We start from the raw sequence: 19,084 nt of genomic DNA, 5'->3' as shown, positions 1-19,084 counted from the left end.
CAAATAAAATATACGTGTCCCAGTGCGTGAGTCTCCTCCTCCTCCTTCTCCTCCTCTTCCTCCTCCACCTCCTTCTTCTTCTTCTCCTCCTCCTCCTCCTTCTCTGCACAGTCTCTCCCCACCTCCCCCACCCCACTTCAAAGCTTGTGGTCCTTTCTCCATCCGTGTACTAAAAGGTTTCTTTGTGAGCCAGGCCATTTGTCCGTCATTGTTTGGGGCCCAAACGGTGGTAAAATACCCTGTCACCGATCTGGAGCACGGTGAATGGCAGCTTCTCTCCGGACAATTGGCGGCGGTGCCGAGAAATATTCCTGAGAGGATTATTTAACCTTTCAATTTAGGGGGCACAAAGCCCGGCTGATTAATGAACTTTCTGATGGGCGCCGATAAGCGGATCTATTTCTTTATTTCCTCCAAAAGTGATTCCTTCTCCTGTCCCATATTACTATAATCTTAAACATAAAATGTGGCAAATAGATTAAAAAACAGCACTAAAGAGTTTATCTGACTAGCAAACTGAAGGAGCTAAATTAAAATTGGTAATGAAAGCAGTGGCTGAGCTCTGTATATGGTTTTTAAATGCGCTGTGTATTTTGAAGAGACTTATTCTCCAGCCTGCCTGGTAATGACTGCTTTGGGTGCGCGGTCCAGGTCCAGCTTCTGTTATCCCCCCAAAAAAATGAGTTGTGTTATCTGGATGACTGCAGACACATATGCATCCCCCTTTCTCACTGCATGGGCAGACAAGGTCGATAGCATTACAAGGTATTTGTGGCAGTGCTTGTTTCAGTTTTCAGAGCTGCCAGTTTTCAGCCAGATTTGAATTACAAAAGAAGAAGCTGGCATGAAAATTGAAAGGGTTTATCGGCTAGTCTGAAGCCTCATAGCACATTGCTTATTTATGCAGTCCATTTGCACCAGGAAATGTAAAAAGGAAATACATTTTAAAAATAAGGTCATAAAGACCCAGATATGTTTAAGATGGCAAATAAAATATAGATACCTATAATATCTTTCCAGGAAACGATTTCACTTAATGTTGCACATTACTTCGGAGGAGTATTTATGTTACTGTCATAAATTTGTGCGTTTGTGTCACCATACAGATAGTCCCTAGGGATTAGGAAGGAAGTGTTTGCTAACTTACTTTAAAATTAAAATAGAAGGGGAGATAGGTTTGTAGTTTGAGAGCCACATCAGGAATAGTTGGAGTTTAATGCGCCGTTCTTTTTAAATAACGTTTTGCATTCCCTGTAAAATTAGCCATGGACGGCTAGAGAGATGCCACCACCTTTGGAGAAAATTGGGATGCCTTTTAAACCATGAAGATTTTGAGGCATTCAGGGATTGTATTGTTGTTATCCTCACTATCTTGCATACATTCATTTTCTCTATGAACTTGAGGGGTTTTTGTCCATTTCTTAGAGAAGATTTTTTTGAATTAATATTTAAGGGTTTTCTCTTCTGCTTATGAGAATATTAAAAGATTGCATTCATTTATTTTAAATATATAATATTGTACTTTTTGTGTCTTCCTTTAGCGTTTTCACACAGTCGATTGTAGATGCTATTTGCATCTGTTTAAAATGCATTGTAGAAATGTCTTATTTCTGTAGAAAAAGATCACTTCAGAGTGGTCATACTGTGGACCAGGCAAGTTAAATTTCTTCCTCTGGGAAAGGTTTTGGTTTCCCAAACTATAAAATCAAATAATAAAATTTCATTCATTAGTTAGTAATTTAATATGTATGATGACCATTAAAAAAAAAAAAAAAAAAGCCCTAAAAGCTGAGACAGATCACTTTTTTCTTGGTTATTTCACTGTGTTTTGGTGATGTCCAAAGCAGTGGGAAGAATGTTGTGAGTACGTTTAGTAAAGTGTAATTTGTGGGAAGATGCTCAGGTGAGACCTCCACAACTCCTGTGGGAAGAGAAAGGTTTTTTAGATAGCTGAAAAAAATAAAATAAAATAAAATTCACTGAAGAAATTATTTTATTTGTAATTGTTTGGAGTTTAGGGGGACTAAAAGTCAAAATACTAAATTTGTATTTTTCTTGTTTATTAGCATGCACCAAGCTCAGTATGTTTCTGTCATGAATTTTCATAAGGATTTTTACTACGTAGCATGTGTGGCTTAATGATGCAATCACCTGATAGACTGGGAAGACTCCAAAGGAGACGTTCCGGTCTGTTGTGTACATAATACTTGTTTCAAAAATCTGCCTAATTAAGGAATTACCCAATGGAATGCAAGTCTACTGGGTGCATGACACGGTTAAAGAAAATAACAACAACAAAAACCCTGGGTATAATTACAATATTACATGATACCTTATATTGGCAATTTTGAGTATAGGGGGATGATGCTAACCTGCCATTGTTTCAGCTGGCATGCAAGTAGATTATGATAATTTGTAGGGGAAAGTAAATATATATTTTTCCATTATAGAGCTGCTCTGACCTTTTCTCTGCCCAAGTCCAGCCTGCAGCCACAGTGCATAATGATTCACTCAATGATTGTCTTTCAGTGGCTCAAGGAAGTAGTGAAACATTGCTGCTAATGAGTTTTACTCCCAGAATTGTGCCACGGTGGTCTTGTCAAGTTGCAAACAGCAGGCTTGGTGGTTCGCAAAGCTTGTGCTTGACTGTGGTGGACAAAGTGGTGGAAGGAGTGAAATTATTCCGTGGCATTCTCAGAGTTATCAAAACTGATATTGGATGTAACTAGCAGAAAACAGCTCAGTGCAAGCCTTCATCAAGTAGGGTGGTAGCTGGTGGATGCTGGTGGATCCACAGTTCATGACCTTGGTTCCATCAAGTATGAGGCTCTGGGAACTAATTTGAATTTGATTTATTTGTCGGAATGGCTTTCGCTGGTGCAGGAGTAGGGTGGAAAGCTTTCCCTGTGGCAGGTTTTGGGTCCAGTGCCTCTCTGTATATTGCAAGAGGTCACCCTGCATAGGTTGGGCTCGGCTGCCATCACACATCACACGACATGTGGCAGCCCGGACACACCACATGTCACACCCTGCACACTCTGCACACACTGCACGTCACGCCACACGTCGCACCAGACGTCACACCGGGCGTCACGCTGTCCTGCGTCGGTTCCAGCACAGCCTCCAGAGGTGCATTGGCCCAGCAGGGGCACTTTGGGTTACACAAAGGGGTCTGGCCTGTAGTCCTCCCCACCAGCAATGTCCATGCAGCACGAAACAGGGAGAGCGGGGAAACATGCAAAAATAAAGGTCAGATGATTTTCCTTAATTAGTGAGATTTAGCCAGATTGCAGATCCTAAGTAGCAATGAGCTTTGTAAAAAGGAGCCCTGGTCGGATCAAAGTCAGTGCAGATAAGGGGAGCTCAAGGTCACTGAGGGAGCTGCCCAGCAGGGCCATTTGCATAAAAAATTACTGTCAGAAATAGGCCAGAGAGGCAGCCCTGGCATTTTGATCTCTTGGCCTTTGTCATGGAGATTCCTGGTTCAGAAGGGAGGAAGGCCAGTGTCCCAGATAATGATTAACTGTTTTAATGGCATTCATTCATTCATTCTGCACTAACTACTCATGCAGAAAAAAGGGTTATGTAAAATGACATTAGAAGAAAAATCATTTGTAATCGTTGCATCAGGCTGCACTTTGAGGAGACATTAGGAGTAAATCCATGGCGTGGTAGGCTTATGCTTTATCTTCTGATATTTACTGAGTTTACTGGTGCATGAAAAGCTTTCAGCAAGAATAGCAGATGGGATGGACCTTTCATAGGTAATGCTATCTACCAGGTTATTACTTCTATATATTGATAGTGAAGTAATCTCCAAGATATCACCCTACAAATATAGATTATTTAAATGTTTTTAACAAAAAAACCCCCAAAACTATAACATAAAGAAGCTATGTTCATGAATAGTTTATTTTTTATGCATATGGCTAAATCCTTAGATGCTTTTTTAAGTCTTAAATAATAAGAAAACAGAGGGTTTATAACACGCAGGTTTCCTTTTTGGCTGGCTTGGGAGAGGAGTAAAGTTATGTAGAGTTGTAATCTGACCTGCAAGTGTTCAGTTTAATTTTTTCCTTAAATGTGACCTTTTGCATTAACTAAATAAAAGCAAGCAGGGCAGGGGAGCTGCCCTGGGAGGCAGGGATGGGGTGTTGGGATGTGTGCAAGCCCGAAGGACTCCCATGCTGGAGGGAAGCCCCCATGTCTGCTTCTGCCCAGTTTTTGGTATGGGGTCCTACAATAAGACAAGGCCACTGCACGGGTGCTCCTCAAGGAGCTTATCTTTTCTGTAAAAACTGTTGAGAAGTGGGTGCAAATTTTGCTAATTTCAGTTGAACACTAACGATGGCTAAAACCACGATTATTTTCATTGGAGGATGTCATTCCGTAGGTGAAGCTATCAGGCTCTTCAATTTCAGCATGTGACATCTTGGAATGTGAAGGATCACGTGTCTGAAATAATACCTGGGTTTTGTAGCTACATGACAATCATCACACTGCACTTTGCAAAGCCCGAATAGTGTGACTGTTCATTCTTAGAAGCTCTTCATGTTTCCTTTTAATGCCCAGCTGGCAGGAAGCACAGTAGTGCCACGGTGGTCCTGGTTTGATTGGTGACAGCCGTGTTGCACTCATATTCCAGTGGCAGAGCCACCGGCAGGGAGGAACAGGCAGAAGGAACCCTCTGGGGCTCCGTGGCAGAATCTCCCTGTGGTCTCCAGTGGCATCACCCTTGAAAACAAATTTAATACAGGCAGGAGTCTACATGTAGGGAATGCAGAGGAAGGTGTCATTTTCAGGGTTATTGCTGCTTTTCAGGAGCCCTGTGCAAGGCAGAGGCGATTTCTGGGGATGCTCTTCATGCTGAAATCTAACCAGAATAATGGTGATTGATCCTGTAAATGAACCACACAGATTTTTCCCCAAGGGAACTACACAAGTGCTTGCATTTTGGTTAGTTGTTTTTTATGTCCTTGTCTCTTCTATGTATTTATGATAAAAGAATACCTGAAAAACAGAATCAGCTTAGTGTGTCACTTACACACTGCTGTTAGCTGGAGAGCTCTTGCTGTGAGACGTGGATGAGAAATACACAAATTGCTTTATAGGTGGTAGTTTTTCCCCTTCCCTTTTTCCCCACCTTTTGTCACAAATCGCTGTTGGATGTGTCACTCTTCTTAGTCTTCCTTCAAGGCCCCTCCTGGTGCATGGATGTGAGCTAAGGAACATGACTCCAAAACATGCATTTAAACCCAGGGCTGGGGAGTTCACAATAAGGTGACCCTGCAAGTGTGATCAGATTCATAAAGAACAGCATTGGAAGGTTCCTCTTGTTCCTTCCTATTTTACAAACACTGCTGTCATTCTTCTGGAGGCTCCGACAGAGAGCACAGCGGCTCCCACAGCAGAAGAGCATGGCAATACGCCTTTAAAGAAAAACGCCATTCCTGCAATGAGCTTTGCCAAGAATTACTATTTCCTTTGAAATCTGGGCCACTCTTCCATGCTCCTTTAGCTCCAGAGAGAAGGAAACATGCCAAATGCAGTAAGGTCGCTCTTTAGCCCCACTGCTTTTGGGCCAGGATTCCTGCATCACTTGTTAGTCCTGGTGGCTGCCCATGCCAGTGGACTGTGGCATCACGTCTGTGCCGTGGAGTATGGGACTGGTCTCCCATTCTCTCCGTGGGCCACGGCATTGTACATCTCCAGCTGTATCTGACGGCCCCTGTCAGAGAGGAGGGGCTGGGACACAAGGAGGAGGGGGAGAGATAAATCAGTAGCTTGGCATTCAGAGCTGAAAGAACATGGCCTGGTGGAAAAGATGCCAAAAATGCCTCTTCCCACCTCATTTGTGATGCTCAGCCTGAGCCTCGCTCTACAAAATTACAGTAACATGAGCCAGTTGCTGCTTTTTCAAACTCAATATTCCAACAGCAAGCAGGAGTGTATTGATCTAGGCTTAATAAAATTATATTTATGTAATTTTAACTTATTTTTAATTCAGCATTCAGAATACTGCCAGACCTAATTCTTGCCTGTTTCCATCTTCCAGACAAAGCCAGGACCCATCAAGGCAGCTGGTTCGCACTCGGAGCGCTCTGCGGCCGTGTACTGCTACAACTGTTCCCGCAAAGGACACTTCGGATACGTAAGTCTTGGCGCTCTGCCGTGGCGTGGAACTCCATCCCTGCCACGGTGTGTGTGTATGGCTAGAGGAAAGAGCTGTAAGAGCCAAGCTGGTCTGTGACACAAGAGGAGTGTGACCACAGTGCTGCCGTGGTCAGTGGAGGCCGATGTGTAAAGGGATCTCACCCATCTAATTTAAAGATAGGAAGGAAAGTAAAAGTTGCTATCTCTCCTTGGCAGGTTCATTGGTTTGAGACTGCCTGGGAGAGAGAATATTCATTGGAAAACAGTTACTGAATACAGCTTTTTTTTCCTTTCTTTTTTTTCCATTAGTGCCTCACTGCCATGTTCAACATCACATCAGGTTTTTCACCACAATCAGGCCAACTATTTGAGTGCTGTTTCGGGAATTTTCCATTTCTGCCTGCTTGTGATGATCCTTATTTGGAGTTTCCTAGTTTAGTTCAACATCTGAACTGAGTTTGGCATCGTCCTTCTGTAAGGTGCAGCCTGGTAAAGGAGACATCATGAGCCTTAAGTGGCTTCAGTAAAAACAGGAGATGTGTTTTGGTGCTATTTATCACCTTTTTGGTGCCTATCATCATAAGTTTAGCTCCGTAACCTGCAAATACCAACACAAAACAAATAATAGGGTTTTTTCTCTCATGGAATAAATGCAGGACCCACAAATATTCTAGTAAATGAATGTTAATCATGCACTGGATGAGTTTAGCTTATTTTTTCCTGTGGCTTAGAAACAGCAAATTGCCAGCAAATTCCTCCCTTCCCTTCTGCCTGCTCTTGTGTGTCAGCCCCTTCAACTATCCAGTATGTTTTGTTAAAAGCTCAGGCCTTTAGATTAGTTTACTTTTATTAAACTGTCCAAAAAATAGCACTGGAGGAAGACAGTCGTATGTGGATACAAGTAAAGCTGCTGTAAAAATAATGAGTAATTATTAGGGATGCTGTAAATTGATTATATAGGTCATTATTAAGGCTCCTGTAAAAATAATTAGAAATTATGTGTGAGGAGCTGATAGTAAATACTTAGATAGAAAATGGTAGAAACTACAAAATCAGAAAGGGAGGAAAGCAAGTGGTGGGCATTTTATGGCTCTCAAAGTTAAGGTAAGAAAGTGTTTGTGATAGTGTGCAAGGAGCAGGAACAGCCTGAGCAATGACAGAATGAAAGGGGATAAGCCGATAGTGACACAAGAGGGAAGAGATACCAGATCTTCCCATGTGCCTGCCATTCCCAAAAACAGGCAAAAAACTTTCAGAAAAACTAATTTTTCACTAAATTTCAGCCAAGCAAATGCCAAAAAGAAAATGCAAAATGTATCCAAAATGCATCTCTGATCTGCTGTGCCTCTGGGAGAGAGGAGCAGGCAAGGAGAGGGATTGCTGGGGTGGCACTGAGTGGTAGCAGTAGCACATGCAGGAAAGCTGCTGGTCCCATGGTGCAGACATCAGGTGAGTGAAAGCTCCTGACAGCTCCTGGAGATTGGTGAGGCCCAGACGTCACTAGAATGGCTTCAAACTGAAAGAGAGTAGAAAGAGAGTAGCTAATCTAGAGTTAGATTAGCTGTCAGGAAGAAATTCCTCCCTGTGAGGGAGGTTAGGCCCTGGCACAGGTTACCCAGAGAAGCTGTGGCTGCCCCTAGATCCCTGGCAGTGTCCAAGGCCAGGCTGGACGGTACTTGGAGCAACCTGGGATAGTGGAAGGTGTCCCTGCCATGGCAGGGGTGGCATTGGATGATCCCTTCCAAGCCAAGCCATTGTGGCATTCTGTGTTTCTATGATCTCAGCAGTATCCAAGAAGAGAAAGATGATGAAGTAAAGCATAGCAGATAACAAGCAATTTACAAGGAGGGTAAAGGAGAATAAAGCACCTCTCAATATCACATGGTACCCAGAAAAAAAGGCAGAATCACAGAAAGTGTTCCTGTTAGCCTAGCTCTCAAGACATGGATAAAACTGTGTGTACAGCAGTGAAAAAACTCACATTCCTGTTCCAAGTGTTTGGGAAATAGGCTGGCATGCCAGAGTCAGCCCCTTCCTCACCTCAGCTGTCTGTTCAGGGCTCTGCTCCTCTTCTTTTTCCTCTTCCCTGCACTCTACGTGTACAGCAGCAGCTGCTGCAGGATTTGCCTTTGGTTTGTCACTGTGAGGGAATGGCACACAGTGACACATCCATCCTGGATATTGGCAGGCTCTGGCTCCCATTGCTGCTCCCCTCTTTCCCCAGCCCACCCACCCCTTTGGCCTGCCACACCCAAAGGGAGGCAGGGAGCCTTACCCAAAACAGGCCAGGTGCCAGGGCTGCCCTGCCATGGCACTGTTTGTCTCTGGGGTGCTGGGAATGTGCAGAGCAAGTGTTGGGGTCCTGCCTGGCCGCAGGACAGCCCTGTCCCTGTGTCCAATAGCTCCGTCAGCAACTTGCCTGGTGTTTACCTGTCATCACCTGGTCTTCATGATCTGTTCTGTGGGTGCTACAGATGTGTGGCAACTGCAGGAAGACAGGGGATTCCTTCTGGGTGCTCAAACAGTGTTCCAGTGTGTGAGGAGGGATTATGAGCTGGTAATGAAAATGTCAGTGCTGACCACATCCCCCCACAGGTACAGACCAGGACCTGGAGGACCTGGCCCATTTCACTTTCAGGAAATCACCACTCAGCCACCTCTAGTGACCTGAAATGTGTTTTGCAGGAGTGCTCAGAGAAGCGGATGCAGGGAAACATGTTCCCCAGCTCTCCCTTCATCTACTACTACGATGATGAATGCGATATCAAGAGGAGAGCAAACAGGTTAAAAAGGAAGGTGGCAGGTACAGTGTGTTTTGGGAGATCCCTCCCACCTTTCAGTTCTGTGTTTGTGCTTTTTAGAAACATTGTGGAATTATTTTCATGTGTTGGGAAAAGCTGCGTGGATTTGAACAGGTAGCCTGGTGGTAGTAAAAGATTTGTGATTTTACTCATCCATGTCTATCATGGAAATTGATTATGTCAAAGTCATTCAGTGAGCATTGTCAAATGTTTTAATTCTGAAAAATCTGCTGACATTAAAAATGCCTTGAAATAGTAGGAACCGGATTAAATCATGATTTGTTAAGATTCTAGCGTGATGACAGGAAAAACCCACAGTGAAAAAATCTGCCACAGGTTAATTTTTGTCTAACTTCATATGTACCTAAGGAGACCTGTGATGGCTCCGGTGCCAGATTTTAGGGTTTTTAGGTATTGAAATAATGCACTCTGCTTCCAGACCTGCAGGAAGCTGGCCTTCTGCCGGAACAGTCTGAAACACCATTGCAGGAAGAACAGCCTGAGGTGCACAGCCACAAGAAAAAGAGCAAACTTTGGAAAGAACAACATGGGAAGAACAGCAAGAACAGTGAACAGCAAAAGAAGATGAAGGTGTCCCGGGCAAAGAAACCCCAAGAGGAGAAGCACAGGAGGGGTGTTGAAATCCGCTGCGAACCAAAGGAGGACTTCCCTCGGGGGTACAAGCAGCAGGTGTGCAAGGGCAGCAGGGTCCGCCACAAGTCCCTTTTCCAGGCATTCTCAGGCAGCAAAGCCACATGTGTGCAGCAGCCTCTGGAAGGTGCCAAAAGGAAGAAGAAATGGAAAAAGCAGAAAAATGCTAGTCCTGACAGCAGGGACAATCTATTCCTTATAAAACAGCGGAAAAAGAAGTCCAAACAGAAGTCCTGGTGATGGGGAGGTAGGCAGGTACTGGCACTCGCTGGCTCTGGCTCTGCCTTCTCTTTATTCCTGCCGCTCTCTTAGCACATGAATTTGAGTCTGTCCCTGACCCAGTATGCTGGGCACCATCACCCACCCCATGCATCTCCACAGCCGCAGGGGACCACTCCATCTCTGTGAGCTGTCCCCAAGGCAAGCAGGACCCAGTGCTCCTGCCTGGGGTGGTCCCGGAATAGACTGTATGTTTATTTTCTTTGCTTAGGGGTGTGGGGGGCAAGCTGGGTTTGGCAGGGGTTGTTTCTTCACCTGTGAGGTGTGTGGCTGTGCTGTTGGAGCACAGTGCCTTTGGGGCCAATGCCAGGGGGACTTGGGTCAGGAGGGACTGGGGTGGAAAGCGGGAACACGGGTATAAAGCACATCCCCTCAGCCACTGGTCCTCTCCAGAGCACAGAAGGGCATTTGGCACTTCCCTCCCCACTGGAAGGGGCAGCCACGTCTCTGCTTTATGCTCTGGGAAGAAGCAGTCGCCCACCTCACTCTCCAGTGCGGCACCATCGACCCACTGCCCTCGGGGCTCAGCTTTCAGGGCTCCATCCTCCTGGTCCTTACCAGCTGGTCAGCAGAGCAGGACTGAGCAGTTGGGCATGGAACAGAGTTTACATCTCACACTAAGTCTGTCCTTGTTCCTTTTGATGTGGAAGCTGTTTCTGGAGAAAAAAGAGCAGAGAATGAAGAACATACTTGGTTCCAGTCACACTGTGCTAAAATTCAATTTTTTTTAATACAGTTATTTTTGTACACTGGAATTCAGCATGTTGTTTTAAGGTTTGTAAGAATAAAATGCTTTATCAAAGGACTAACACAAATAAAAGTTCACATGAGAAATACGAAAAAAATGTGTTTGTTCCTCATTTCCTTGCCTTCCAAACATAATTGAAAACAGTGTCATGTTCTCTTTCCTGAGCTGCAAGTACATCACCTCTGGCAAGAGTAAAGGAAAAAAGTAAGGTATTTATACTCTACTGTTCTGAAAAGGAATTATCTATACCCTGCTGCTCTCTACTGTACCAGTTCTTAGAGAGCAGCTGATGGTAACAGCACAGGGTCACTGAGGTGCAAGTCCTCTCCTCATGCAGCAGTCCTGTGTTAAAATTACAGACTATTTGTACCCTGCAAGGGTATCTGGAAAGGGAAATGGGCACCCAAGAAAAAACGGAGGACTCTCATTATGGCATTGTTATCCCATGCCAGTAGTCCCTAAATTCATTGGGTTTCTGTTTGGCAAACTCAACAGTGAGAACACAGGTGTTCTGGTGACCATGTCATCCTGTTTCAAAGGTATTTGAGGTAGAGATACGCTTGCATAGTATTTGGGAACCTAATGCCCAGCTTTGCTTCAGTATGTCCAACAAAAATTAAGTTTTGCTTAACTTCATTTCTTGGTTGATTGAAAAATTCCTGATGATACTGAAAAGAAAATCAGATCTAGCCCTGCTGAAAAATGTTAATTCCTTCTGTGAAAAGACTTGCTTTTAACATGGAGACCGCTCTTTTCCCAGATGCTGTGTTGTACATCCCTTTTTGGTTTTGAATTCCATGTTTCATTTGAGCAAAACTCACCACTGGCCTTTAGCCAAACCAGCACAAAGCTGGCAGACAGGGAGGAGGATGGTTTTCAGTGATTGTTTTGGTCATCTGGCCAGCTAAGTTGTCTGGAGGTGAGCGCATTTCCTGCACCTAAGAGGGGTGCCTTTACATCATCCATGTGCAGTGCCAGAGGGTGGAGCAAGTCAGAGTTCTTCCTAACTCTTCCCCTGAGGACCAGGTCCCGGGCCAGCATGGCAAGTCAGAAAGCCAGGGGTCCCAACCTCTTTCTCTGATGCTCAGTGGCTTCAGACAAGACTATTTCACCCTGGACACTGCTGTGGAGTTGTTCAAACCCTGTTGTGCGCTGGTGGGCAGACCCTGCCTGGCCTTGGGAAGGTCATGGCAGGGAGTTTAGGCAAAGTGGCTTACACAGGTGCTTGGGTAAGACCCACAGAAGCCTGGCTGCCAGTCGTGGCTCCTGCCTTTCATTGGCAGCAGCTGCTGACAGCACCAGACAATGTGTTTGTGGTGGGCCTGCCTCTGGATGTCATTCCAAATCCTGCAGGTACCCAGCCCTGCAGAGCCTTTGGTCTGGTAGGTGTCTGCTGCTTGTGATTACAGGACAGTTTGTAAAAGATGGAGGAAGCATGTTTTTCAGGAACAAGGGAAGGGAAAACATTGAGGCAGTGACCCTTGAAAGCAGACAGGAGCTGGGTGAGGGAATATCCTCCAGCCACAGGCCAGGACCTGGCAGGTGGGTGGCAGCATTGCCACTGTGGGAAAAGAAACAAGATCCTGCAGCAGCACATCCAACCTGGGCCATGAACCACGGGTGTGTTTGGGTCCTGGCAGGTAACAACCTCAGCTCCAGCACTGACCAGTGTCAGGCTTTGCAGAAATCTGCACCCACGAGGGCTTTCAGGGGAGAACTGGCAAGTCTGGATAATGCCACCAGTGAGGAAGGACGGACATGGACAAGGCTGGCTTGTTGCTGGAAAGCACCTGGGTAAATCAGGTGCAACAGAAACTGGTGCCTGTGGCTCTGTCTGGCACCACTTGGTACAAAGCAGGTTGTGTCTGGCACCAGCTGTCACCAGTAACCAGTGCCACCCAGCACGCCCTGTAAGGCTTCTGTCAGGCAGCTGATGGATCTCAGGGAGTTCAGCATGAGAATAAGGCAGCAGGAGATTGTTTACATTTGGTGAGGAGGAGAGGACAAGGAAAATGGCAAAAAGGGGTGGATTTTCCAGCACTATCAATATCAGCACGTCAGGTGCTGTGAAAGGACAGCGCTGTGTTAGAATCCTGCACCAGGCCTGGCAACTGGGGGACTGAGCTGCTTCCATCGAGCTCTGCTTTATCCTATTAAACCACAATGTACTTCAGCCTGTCACTCCTCCCGCCTGCTTTCCCCCCCTCCTTTAAAGAACTGTCAGTCCTTACTCCAGAGATGCCTGGGACTGAAAAACATGCTCATCCCAGGAGAGGACGGTGTCTCAAGGTCACAGTTGATGTGCACTGGTGAGGCAGCATGAGGAAACCTACATTGCGTGAATAAATAAAGGACCGCAGCTCAGACCCAGCACTGCAGAGGAGACAAGATGGATGGATCAGCAGGTCAGAGTCTTGTTGGGTAATGGGGGCAGGTGTCCCAGGAGTGAAGAGGGGAGAAGGGAGTATTGGGTCCATCATTTGTTGCAGCCACTACACAGAGAGGTTGAGGAAGGAAGGAGTGCTGTGATTTGAGTTGTCTGTGTCCATGGCACACCTGTGGGAGGGAACTGGATGTGTCCTTGTGACATTGCGCAGGTCTCTCTCCTCCTTGAAGTGTTCTTTTCCCTGAAGTCTGTCTCAAAACATCAATCTCTCCAACTGTTGTACAATCTGCAGGGACCATCACTTAACTATGTGTGTACAGGGCCACGCCATACCCAACTCCAGCAGTCCACGGTGACCACACAGACCCATGTGCTTCAGGGTGGCCTCAGTCTCACTGGCAGACCTTGTTTCACCCCATGTGTCACTGAGCAACTACTCAAGGGCACCAAGCAAACCTGAGGTTCAGTTCACCCGAGCAGGTGGACACTAACACATGAGCACCCAGCAAGGATGGGCACTCCCATGCTGCACCCTCTAGATGGGACTGTGGGTGACAGTGGCAGACCAGGGTCAGTGACAACCAACCGTGGCACCACGTGGCACAGCAGCCAGTAATTGCGCTTTTTTTGCATTGCAAAATGATTATTAGCACCTCAGTTCATTATCAGAGCAAATTTAATTTTTCAATGTAAAGGAGCCAGTTGTATTTATAAAGGAAACAGTGTTGATACAGCTGGAAAAAATTAATTCATGACAAATGTAAGGAAAATTAATAGTCTTTAACCAGGGCAATATTTGACTGTGTCTAATTGTGCTTTTCAGGGTTTGAAAAGTCCTGGCAGAAATTCTTGCAGAGGCATTTTGCACTTCTGATGAAACTGCATTTAAACATTGGGGGTTTTTTTTAATTAACCTTGTGCCAGTCTGGTCAAATCATAGAAAAACTGTTGTGGAAACCTGGTGTATTTGTGCACTGGCAGGGCCATTGTGTGCATTTGGGAAGGTCTTGTCTAATCCAAATCCATTCAGGCAGAAAACAAGGAAGAGGGAGCAGAGACAACGCCATGGGCAGAGCAGCCGCCGGGAGCCGCCAGGCAGGAGATGCTCGGGCTGACCACGGCCCATGGGGCCTGCAGGCAGGAGTGGCCACACCCAGGAGAGGAAGGTTTAGCAGGCACCAAGGGGTTTGGGATGGGGGAAATTTCACAGAGACACATTCTCCTTTACTGACTGGCAAGAACACACAGTTGCAGGTGACGTTTGGAGTTGTGGGCTGATTGCACGTGGCCAGAGCAGGTCCAGCAGAAGAGGAACAAGCCCAGCCGAGGCTTCAGTGCCTGGTCAGGTTCGGGTCAGAGCTCCAGGGGGCTGTTCCTGCTGGGCTCTCCAGAGGGTTCCACATCCCAGTTGTGCCCCAGCCCCGCTATGGCACCAGCCGTCTCCTTTATGTGGGCAGACTGCAGCTCTTCCAGTGGACAGCAGCGGGAGAGCTGCATCCTTCATGTGATGAAATCCGAGGTGCAAACAGCCCCAGGTGGGTCAGAGCCTTGTGAAGACTGTCACGTCTGAGCAGAGGTCTCCTAAGCAGCTGGTTCCAGCACCTACACTCTCACTGCTGTCGCGGTGGCTGCTTTGGGAAGGCAAACCAGAAGGCCCCGGTTTATGAAAGCACTGGGGGCAGGACGGCCCCCGCTGTTCTCCTTAAGGGGTGCAGGTGTTGCAAAGGGGACATCTGACCCTGCAGTGTCCTCCCCCTTCAGCCCTGCGGACAGTCCCAGCCTCTCGCCCTCCCACCGCACTCGGCTCTCCTCAGGACAGCTTGGAAACGCGCCATCCCCTCAACTCAGCTGCCAACTTGAAGCCAATTTGCATTGGATAATTATTTTCAATTAAGTGATAACAATCGTGTTCTGAACAGAAATAATCTTGTCCAAAGGCCAAACAGTTTATCCCGTCTCGGAGATGAGGCTGCCGCTTTGTGCGCGCCCATCGGCGCCAGCGCCGTTATCGGCCCCGCGGTGCCGGGGCTTCGGCTGGCGGCCAGGGACGGCTGCGTGCGGCCGCTCCTGCTGGGACCCCGCTGGCTGCACCCCCGGGCCCCGCAGCCTTCTGCCTCCCTGCCAGCGGACGGGTCTCTGCACATGCTCCCCTGAGGAGCCAGGAGGTTTTGCCACGCCTGTGGCGTTATCCCGGTGTCTGGGTGGAAACGAGCCGCTTTCACACGCGGACCTCACCCCAGCACCTCTCTCCTCCTCCGGCAGTCCCACACACGGTGGGCATGCACTCTGCACAGCAAGGGGCAGCCACCACAGCTGGAATTGGCCTCGGCTCCTGCCAGCCACCCCAAGAGGAGACTCGAGGGTACTGCCCAGCAGGCTGACACCTCTGCTCAGCATCCTCCCTGGCGAGGAACCCGGTCTCGGGAGGAGCTGCCCCGGTGTCCGCAGACATCCCTCGGCTCTGGCTGTTCTGTGACAGTGTCTGTCAGTACTGGCTGTGTGTGGGCCAGTGTTCCTTGCTCTCCAAAGTAGTACCAGCCTCATGTACAGCCAGGGCTGGTGACAGTCCCTGCAGAGTTGTGCCTGTCAGCTGTCAATCTCTAACTCTGCTGTCACTGGAAAGAACAAGTGGGGCTGCTACTGCCAAAGCACAGCTCGACCCTCTCCTGCCCTAGAGGGGGAAAAGGACCACCTCAACCAAGGCACCTGCCAATCTGACGGGAGCCACGTTGGCTTGGCACTGGAATTGGGAGGCTCTGGCCAGCTCCAACACAAGAAAGAGGAACAACGGTGGAGGCAGCTGCCATCCTTAGAGGCTCCAGCACAGCTGCACCAGGATCTGTGCAGGGCCTGAAGCAGAACCCAGGACTCTACCGTGCCCCATCCCAGGTGGCTGCCCCATGGCCTCACGCCCCTCGTCCCTCCACAGCCGGTGCAAGGCAGAGCTGGCGCTGGTGGCTGCAGCTCAGAGCCTGCTGGGGGCCAGCCCAGGCCGGCAGTGGGGGTGGCCGGACTCATGCGGATCTCTGTACTGCACTTTCCTGGAAGGAAGTTGGGGTGGGGGATTGTAGAGCTTTTTCAATCCACCAAAGCCCAGTCAGTTGGGAAGATTGGACTCTGGAGCTCCAGCAAGTGAAAAATAGCAAATCCAATATCTTTTTAGTGGTGTTTTTATATTCAAATTAGACATAATCTCCATGAATAAAATTACTGTTCCCAAAGGGATCATGCCCAATTTAAATGTATAAAATGTCATTAAAAGGGCGCTGGCTTGCTATTAAAATTTAACTCCAGCAAACCCCCAATGTCATTTGTATTATAGTTTTACAATTAAGCCAGAGATGTTGGAAATAATAGTTTTGATGTACAATCTGGTACCATACAGTAGGAGCGCATTGTTCCTCAGAAGCTGCAGCCGGACCTATCGCTGGCAACACGGCCACCAGCCGTGGCTCCTGGGGACAGGGCGCAGCCGTGGCGCTGCTGAGTGGCAGCCGGCTGGGAACAGGTCCGTGCCCTCCTTCCCACTCACAGAGCCACGTGAGAGAGACAGCTGCAGAGATGTGGGCCTGCTGGAAGGACCACACACCAGTCTGGAACCTCCTCTGTTTTGGGACCATGCCAGGCAAGGGATGTGGATCCCTTTCCCCTTTCCTGGCTCTGCTCTGGGTTTGCCCCAGCTCTGCCACACCAGTGCTGTGTGCCGTGGCCTGCTTCTGTGGGGAGCTCAGCACTGCTCTCAAGGGCATGTGATCCCCACAGGGACCATCCTGAGGGCTGCTGGAGCTCCAGAAGTGCTGGGAGCAGCAGCAGGAGGAAGGAATGCAGCAAAAAAAAGTCTGCTTGGGGCCATGATGCCCTGTGCCAGGTTGTTATTTCATCTTTAACCCAGCACCAGTGTAGCTGGTGGGAGCTCCTGGCTGTTTTCCACATGGCAGGGAGGGAGATCAGATTTACTGGGTGTTCTGATCACAGCTTGTGAGCTTTCAGACATGCTGGATGTCCCTCAGTCATCAAGAGACCTGACAAAGTCTGTCCCCACTCTCCCTGAGGGCTGGAGACTCTGCTGATCCCTCACTGTCATGTGCCACAGTCCCAGGGCAGAACCAGGTGATCCTAGGAGGCGACAGCCACCAGAGGAATGGCCTGGCCTGCCTGCCCCAAACCCTCATGGTTCTGCCCCAAACACTGGTGGTCCTGCTCCCCTCCGCTGGACAGGCTTCAGTTTTTACTGAAACGATGTTGAGACGATGCAAGCAAAATTTCCTAAAAAAGTCTAAGAACACAGAGCCCCAGTGAAGGCTGGCAGGAGCTAACTCTTTGGTCACAGAGTCTGGAGCCTGCACTGACTATGGACAGCTGAAACTGGGCCTCTTCAGCCAGGATCTGCAGGGGAAAAAGAAATCTGAGTGACCTCCCTGGACCTTGCCCAGCTGGTGCTGGCAGTCACCCCGCATGCACATGGTCCCCCCAGAGAAGAGCTGCTGTCTGGTCCCATGACCCCCAGACCTGGCACCAAGCACCCCCTGGAGCCAACACAAAAACCTACTCCCTGGGAAGGGGTAGCTCAGGAAGAATCTATAATAATGTACCAAATAATTACTGTGCATTAAAGGGTATAATGCATATTCAAACATGCATTTAACTTTCAGAGCAAGCAGGTGGGTGAATACGCATGTTATAAAATACACGTATTTAACTAATGTGCAATTAATGGGGCAAAACAGTCAAAACTATTTATTACTTCTGGGAACAGAACACCTTTCCAAGCATTTTAATTACTGCAGCATTATTTTGAAAACAAAGATCCCATTCAGTCTTTCGCATTCTCTCTCTTTTTCCCTAAAGAACAGAAAAGCTGTGTTAAAACCTATCACTCCTGTGTGTAGGAAGGAAATGCTGAGCAAAAAAAGCATGCAGAATTCTGGGAAGGTTGTGATGGAACAAACTACTGCAGCAGGAGAGAAGTAAATAACCCTAGAAAATAGATCTTACATATGCAATATCTATTGTATTATATTATATATATATTACACAGAATTTGCAAAAACCAGTCCAGCTTCTAGACCCACTCTGGCAAGCTGGAGGTGCACCCTGAGGGATGTGCAGGGATTGCAGTGGAGAGCAGCACCATGGGGAGCAGTGCCACAAGGACTCTGCCCAGCACTGGCACAGGGACACGGCGAGTGTGGCACTGACAAACCTTGCCCTCCTGGCCAGGCTGTTGGCCACCCCCAGGCAGTAAGAGGTCCCGGGCACATGCCTTTGGTGGCTCCTGCGGTGGCACCACAGCATCATCCCCTGCCAGCCTCTTCTCCTGTCACCCACGTGCCCATGTCCCAGGTCCTTCCTGGAGCTGCAGGAGCTCACCCATCAGCCTGCAGAATGGGGAGCACTCATCCGGGATGTGCAGGCTAGCCACCCCACGGCTGCAGATGGGCAGTCTTCCCATGCCCCCATGTCTGTGAGGGTGAAGGAGTTCCCCAGCACCACGGTGTTCTTCCATTACTTGTTACATGGAGAGGCTGCTGGAGCAAACAAGGAAAAAGCTTCTCCTCTGCATGACTGAGCTGCACAGGCCAAACCAAAGGGTGTGCCCTGGGCAATTCTTACCTGGATTTCCATGTTGAAGCACAATTAGCCACGTAATAAACTTCATGTTGTCACTCCTGGACCCTTTCTGGACACAACCCCACAGCCATGAGCACCCTGGGGACCCATATCCCACTGGAGACAGTGGGGAGCATCCCACGCCATGCTGTTCTGCCCCTCACTGCTCTTCCCTTCTGCAGAGGGACACAAGGCCCAACCAGCTCGCTGACACCTGCAGCAGGGCCAGCAGCATCTGAAGCCCAGGTAGGGCAGCCACGGGGCACAGTCTGTATTTCCCCAGGGTTCTCCTTGTGTGTGGAGCTGCTCCAAACTGCCTCTGCCTGCACCCAGAGACCCAAATCCACCAGGGCACCCCAGAGGTCCCCGCTCGCACTGTGCCGCCCCGAGCACCTTCTGCACATCCCACCCACAGAGAGAGCTTGGCTTCCACCAACAGGGAAAAGCAGCCACTTA

At 48.2% G+C, this 19,084-nt stretch overlaps 1 protein-coding gene across 3 annotated transcripts in view; it reads left to right on the top strand.

The window, feature by feature from the left end:
- ZCCHC7 (zinc finger CCHC-type containing 7) overlaps window positions 1-10,709 on the top strand; it is an 86,806-nt gene extending 76,097 nt beyond the window's left edge. For all 3 annotated transcript variants that reach the window (XM_069002026.1, XM_069002024.1, XM_069002025.1), the window contains 3 exons: window positions 6,056-6,151; window positions 8,839-8,956; window positions 9,394-10,709. In XM_069002026.1, the coding sequence (XP_068858127.1) occupies window positions 6,056-6,151; window positions 8,839-8,956; window positions 9,394-9,845 (666 nt within the window). In that variant the 3' untranslated portion in view covers window positions 9,846-10,709. The remainder of the gene's footprint in view (window positions 1-6,055; window positions 6,152-8,838; window positions 8,957-9,393) is intronic.
- Window positions 10,710-19,084: the final 8,375 nt, after the last annotated feature.

Source organism: Aphelocoma coerulescens, assembly GCF_041296385.1.
Source record: "Aphelocoma coerulescens isolate FSJ_1873_10779 chromosome Z unlocalized genomic scaffold, UR_Acoe_1.0 ChrZ, whole genome shotgun sequence".
Lineage (NCBI taxonomy): Eukaryota > Metazoa > Chordata > Aves > Passeriformes > Corvidae > Aphelocoma > Aphelocoma coerulescens.
This window is presented reverse-complemented; position numbering and strand designations above follow the sequence as displayed.